This window comes from Arachis ipaensis, chromosome B10, assembly GCF_000816755.2.
Source record: "Arachis ipaensis cultivar K30076 chromosome B10, Araip1.1, whole genome shotgun sequence".
NCBI classification, from domain to species: domain Eukaryota; kingdom Viridiplantae; phylum Streptophyta; class Magnoliopsida; order Fabales; family Fabaceae; genus Arachis; species Arachis ipaensis.
Genome location: NC_029794.2, coordinates 10,040,705 through 10,047,667, shown reverse-complemented (window position 1 = coordinate 10,047,667; position 6,963 = coordinate 10,040,705). Strand labels below are relative to the sequence as shown.

At 29.2% G+C, this 6,963-nt stretch overlaps 1 protein-coding gene across 1 annotated transcript; it reads left to right on the top strand.

Annotated features, from left to right (window-relative positions):
• LOC107622386 (cationic peroxidase 2) lies at positions 474–2,179 on the top strand. Its single transcript, XM_016324260.2, has 3 exons — positions 474–1,008; positions 1,238–1,400; positions 1,620–2,179. Exons 1-3 carry the CDS (start codon positions 610–612, stop codon positions 2,033–2,035), a joined length of 978 nt encoding a protein of 325 aa, XP_016179746.1. The 5' UTR covers positions 474–609; the 3' UTR covers positions 2,036–2,179.

The window sequence follows — 6,963 nt, the reverse complement described above, 5'->3', positions numbered from 1 at the left end:
GTTTAATAAATATGGATAAGTGAAAATTATTGGCCCTAGCTAGGTCGTGCACACTCTAATACAAAAAAGTGAAGAAAATCTTATATTTTTCTATCAAAATATTTTTTTAAATTATAAAATTCGTATTTTTTAGAAGATAAAAGAATAATTAAAAAAAGTTTTTGCGGATGTGGATAACATTATTAGCGTGCGCAATTTGGAAGTAGAAGAGGAATCCGTTGACTGTTGACAAAATGCAGTGAGCATGAGTAAGTCTCCACTCTCCAATGGCTCTCACGCGTTGCGATTTCCAAAACAATGCAAGACAGCTCATCACTCATCACGTTCCATCCTCGCACGTTCCCTTCATTCACTACTTGCTTAATCATATCCATCAGCCGGCTTTGCTTACTCTCTAATCTCTATTATTATTTTATCATCACCTTCTCTCATCTTTATTATTAATTACCTTCTTCCAATTCCTAATCAGCCCTATAAATACCTTCACTACCTTATTACTATTATCATCGTCCCATTCCCATGCATACGTGTTATTAGCTTAGCATCCTCATTCATATACATATAATAAAGTCAATAATAATTATTACTTGAACTTAATTAATTACCAAAATGGACGGTGTTTTCATCAACAAAAGATTCATTATGATTGCCTTATTGTGTATTGTTTCTACCACGGTGCATGGCCAAGGTACCCGTGTAGGGTTCTATGCGACTACATGTCCAAAAGCTGAGTCCATTATCAAGTCCACGGTTCAATCCCATCTTAACTCCGACCCTACTCTAGCTGCTGGCTTACTCAGAATGCACTTCCATGATTGCTTTGTCCAAGGTTGCGATGCTTCTGTCCTCGTTACCGGCTCTGCCACCGAGAAAACAGCATTTGCAAACCTCGAACTTAGAGGATTTGAGGTCATTGACGACGCAAAGACACAACTCGAAGCTGCATGCCCCGGTGTTGTGTCTTGCGCCGATATTCTTGCCCTTGCTGCTCGCGACTCTGTCGTCCTGGTATATATACACAACAATAATAAAATTTTAAAGTAAAGATAAAAGCTTACGTACAGTTATCTTTATATGAAGTTGATAGTTGAAAGTTATTAGATGATAATTTAATCAAACATGTTAAATTATTTAATAATTTTTAGCTATCAACTTCACAATAAAAATAACTATACCGTGAGTTTTTACATGTTTTAAAACGAACAAGTAATAATATTGAGAGTATTTTTGTTTGCAGAGCGGTGGATTGAGTTGGCAAGTGCCTACAGGACGTAAAGATGGTCATGTGTCACAAGCTTCGGATGTTAACAACTTGCCTGCACCTACGGACTCTGTTGATGTTCAAAAACAGAAGTTTGCAGCAAAGGGCCTCAACACACAAGACCTCGTTACCCTTGTTGGTAATCATACTAAGATTATATTATATTTGTCAGAGATATAACTTCCTTTATTAGTTTAAATTTTTTAACTTTTGAAAGAAATCATTTTGTGAGATATATAGTATTTGTTACAGAATAATTTTTATTGATTTAAAACAAATAAAAAATTTCGATGCAAATTTAACAGAAATTTAAAAAACACGTTTGTACAATGAAAAAGTTTGATGAGTATGTGGACAGGAGGACATACGATAGGTACCGCAGCATGCCAATTCTTCAGCAACAGATTGTACAACTTCACCGGAAATGGCCCTGATCCTTCCATTGACCCTTCATTTGTTCCGCAACTACAAGCACTCTGCCCTCAAAACAGTGGCGGTAGCAACCGTGTTCCCTTAGATACCGGAAGCCAACTGAAATTTGATACTTCTTACTATGCTAATTTGAAGAATGGACGTGGAATTCTTGAGTCAGATGAGGAACTATGGAATGATGCTTCCACAAAAATGTTTGTGCAGAGATACTTAGGCCTAAGAGGGGTGCTTGACTTGTCTTTCAGCGTTGAGTTTGGAAAGTCTATGGTTAAGATGGGCAACATTGGAGTCAAGACTGGTGCTGATGGTGAAATTCGCAAGATTTGTTCTGCTTTTAACTAACTACTTCAATCAAATAAATGTGTAGCTTAATAGAGTGTGTTTTCATTTGCAAATCATCAAAGTCTATGTATAATATCTTTTTATTTTTTTAAAGAAAAAAAAAAGAAAGTTTTTGGTGGTCATTGATCAGATGATCAAATATTTCTCGTGTGATTTGTTTAGAATATTATTACACATTATTATTATATATGCTATGTTTTAATTTGCACATGTAAATGATTAGAAAAATTATATGATGAGATGAATCTACATATACGGAACCAAATGATATGAATATTTACTATTAAATATTAAGTATTCAGTTAATAACGCCTAAAATTTCATTTTCAAAATATTTATTCTTTTTGGTTTTTTTGTTCGTCGGTAGCTCTGATGGTTCATGGATATATATCATGGATTGTTCCGGGGATAAACGTAAATGGTTCAATTATTTTAAATAACTTTAAGTAATAATATATATAGACTTAAGCATCGAAAATGACTTAACAATATAGTATATCTTACCTTGTCAAAAATATTTAATAACTAAATAAAATTAATAAAAATATATAATTTAAATTTATTTTATTTAATATTTAATATTATTAAAATTAATATATATTAAATAAGATAAATTTATTTTTTTTTTATCACTCTAATATTACATATGATAGTTATCCAATGCCTTGCAGGTTACAGCTAGCCCTTTAATTAATTTATTGATGAGTTTATGAATTGCTGATGTAGATCAGAATTTTGATCTGCAATGATTCAATAGGCCTAATTCCCGGCCAGTTGTTAATATATAGTAGTTACATAAATAATGATATAAGTCTTTTCAAATGAAAACAAAAATCTACAGGGTGGGCGTAGGTGTTTAATATAATCAAATCATAACTTAGAAAATCTACCAAATAATCATCATCATGGGAGTAGTTTTGCATTATTGAGTCTTTTTCCTTTGTCACTTATTTTGTATACAGTAATAAGTTTAATGAGAAGTGACAATAATAACAGATAATAAATAGTGACGACAACGACCCACCATTATTTCCCAAATTCATAAAACTTCTAAAACTTGAATTTGAATTTCACTTCGTTTATTCTGATCATATATATGAAGTAGACATATAGCTAGAGCGAGGTTAATATTAGGGAACCAATTAGAGGGTAATCAATTAGAATTAATTAGTTGAAAAACAAAAAATTTATTATAAAAAAAATAACTTTTTACTATTTTAATTTTTTAAATTTTAAAATTAAAAATATAAAAAATTGATTTGAATTGGCTTATGTTATATTTGATTTTCTAGACTTTTTCAATTAATATATGTTTATGGTAGTATAACGATAGATAATAAAAAATTAGTACAAATAATTTAAAATTATCTATTTAATATTTATTAATTATCGTTAGTATAATTATATAATTTTAGATATAATAAATATAATAAAAATACTATTTGTATATCAAAATTAACCACTAAAATCATCCACCAATGTATTTGTGTATAAATACATGTGTGATTTAATTTATTTGTGTATAAATACATGTGTGATTTAATTTATTTTCAACGTGTATTTATATTTCAACCTGTATTTTATACTAGTGACTGACTTTGGTAGCTGATTTTGGTGTACACGTAACATAATTTTAAATATGGTCACAATTCACATACATACATCATCAACAATATTAATTCACTGCATGCATGCATGCAGGCTACTTATTGTAGTGAACTTTCAAGTACATATACTAATTAACTAACCATAATTAATATATAAAATATACGACTCATTAATTACATAATAAATTAATTAACAGCAGAGAATTTCTTGAGAATGTCACCGTCAGAACCGGTCTTAACAGCATTGCTGCTCATCTTAACCATGGAGTTATTGGCAAAATTCACACAGAAAGGAGGAGGCGAGCCAAGTATCTCCGAACGAAACCGTTGGTTGAAGGGTCAGTCCAAAGAAGCTGATCGGAGCGAAGGATTCCATGGCCTCTGAATTGGCTTCCAGTGTCCAAAGTAACTCTCTTCTTGGGTTGATTCTGAGGGCAGATTGTGGCAGATATGGAAGAAAGAAAGGGTCAAAATTGCTGTATATTCTGTCCGCAAAGAATTCGCATGCTGTGTCCACCACCCACCTACATGTTGATGTTTATATATAATAATCACACACTACAAAAAATAAGGGGTTTAGCCACACACAAAATCGTGGCTAAACTCTAAGATAACTGTAGCAATCATATATTGGCCACGAAATAATATTTGTGGCTAATCGGGGGTTGCATTTTTAATTTGCCACAATTATAGCGTTATTAGCTACAGTTTTAAACATCGTGGAGACCTTCAGAGAGCCACAGTTTATATATCATTGTCGACGTATAATGCCGTGGCTAAATAAGAATAATCAAATCGAAAAATATAATTCTACCATACTTCATCCGTAGCTAATTTGTGCAGGCCGGGTTTTTCAGCCACAATTTTTTTTTGTGGCTAACGTTGGGTTATTTTCACATACAATTCGTGGCTAATTTGTACTAATTTGCTCTAATTGAACAATTTTATTAAATTAAAATTATATTTATATATATAACATTAATAACAAAAATCAAACTTTTTAAATATATAATATCTAACATTTTTTCATATAATAATACAAGTCTAAACTTATATATAATAAGAAATAAGAAAAATTTTAACATAAATAAAATAAATTCTAATCCTTCTAAAATAAATATATTTAAAATTTCAACTATTACTTATTAAATACACCAATTAAATGTCTGGCATATCACTGGATAAACTAGGGACTTTATCACTGTATTTTGATAACAAAAATTTGTACAGAGCTGCCAACTGAATTTTGGTTTCTTCATATCCATAGCTTTTTCTCTAAAGTTTCAACCAGCTTCTCTAAATTTATCACACGTCCTACATTTTCAACACCAAAAACCTTTTCATTTTACAGCGTTGCTCTACGGGCCATTACACCCAGAAACCGTACCAATAAATTTGCGTCATTATCTTGACTTTGTCCATGCCCATCAAGTTTCATAATGTCTTTTTCATCATTTTTCAAATGCCAAACTTGAATTGTCGTCCTTTTGCCAATTGTGATTTCTCCCATAGAAGTGTCTACGACTGAATACAAAGTTGAATAAAAGAAACAAATCAAATATTAGAACTAAAAAAATCACGTAAAAAAATTGAAATTTTATATACCTTTGACATTCACAACTAAAGGGTCATTATAATCTTTTTTGGTAGGTATAGTTGAGACTTATTTCGTCCAAATCTTCTTCATTGTTGTTGATATTCTGTGGTTATCGTAGCAAAAGATCATCTGCAAACATCAAATGAGAGAGTCGTGGTCCATTCCTAGAAACCGCAACTGGGTTCCACAAACCTTGGGAAACTCTATGAGAGATAAAATTATGTATTTTGAGTTTAGAGGATACCCTTTCATATGATAGGGTTCATATAGTGTGGTTAAAGAAAGTTTCTTTCAGGTGCTGCAGAAAAAATAGGAGTTAAAAGACAACGTGAATGAAAAAAATAGGAGTTAAAAAATAACGTGAATAATGGGAAGTTATATTGGAATTTGTCCGTAATTATTTTAACTTTCTGCCAAAAACTACCTCAAAAGTTAAGCGCACATTAACATTTCAGCTTGGTCATTATTGTTTAGATCGTCTTTTAATTTTCTTTAATCTTGAGAATATTTCTTTCTATTCTACTGTTTATTATCTACTAAATATATTTTAAATTATTTTATTTTTAATACAATAGTTATTTATTTATTTTTTAATGGTCAAATATAATTAAAAATTTAAATTTAAATTTAAATTTTAAGTCTGTAATGTTTTTATCTTTAATTTTTATTATAACAATAAATAATCAAAAAAATACTTTAATAAATATATGACTCTCACAATCTCTCATTTCATGCCGTTGATAGTTGATGATTCAAACAATGCACGTTAATGTCAGAATATTTAAAATAATGATACTATACATTAATAAAGTTATTTAAAAAATTAATTTATCCAAGACAAGATAGTTATAACATGTTAATGTAAGCAGGAAGTACAGCTACGAAAATTATTGTTTGTGGCAAAAAGTTAAATTTTAGCCACTGTGACAATGTTTCGTGATAAATAGAAGACACGCTCATTTATTTTTATCACAATTTAGTATTCGTAGTTAAATTTTGGTGGCTAAACCCCGTTTTTTGATTAAAAAATAAAAATATATTAATACAATTCAAATTGTATTAAAACGTAAACAAGTTTGCTGAGTTCATAAACAAATTTTACGTAAATAAATAAGTTTAGTCAATATAATAAGTGCATGTTTGGGCGCCATTATTTTGTTAAAAAAAGATCTTTTTTCAATGAAAAATATCTTTTTTTATTTTTTAATGTGTTTGACAAATTTCTAGTAGTAAAAGTAAAAGCACTAGTAAAATAAAAAAAAAATATTTTTTGAGAAGCTGTAATTTACATCTTTTTTTAAAAGATATTTTTTCCTTAAAAAAAAAAGATATTTTTCATGTAATAAATAAACAAAAAAGTACTTTTATATTGTTATACCCAAACATAATTATAATTTTATTTTTTTAATAATTTTTAATTATAATTTTGGTTAAAAAAATTATGCAGTAAACAATTAACTATAATTTCTCAATTTAAATTAGTCAATTTGTTTTTAAAATAAAATACGGTAAAAAATCTAACATTATAGCTATATCAATTGATTTTTTTAATTAAATCATTTGTATAAAATAAGCCGATTTTTTTAAACCAAATGGTAATACGTGTCATCCATCCAAAAACAACTTCACATGAAGTCGACTACAGGTGAATTTCCACCTTAATTTTTATCAAATTTACTGAAAATGTAAAATTTACATAATTATATTTATCGTTATTGATATCA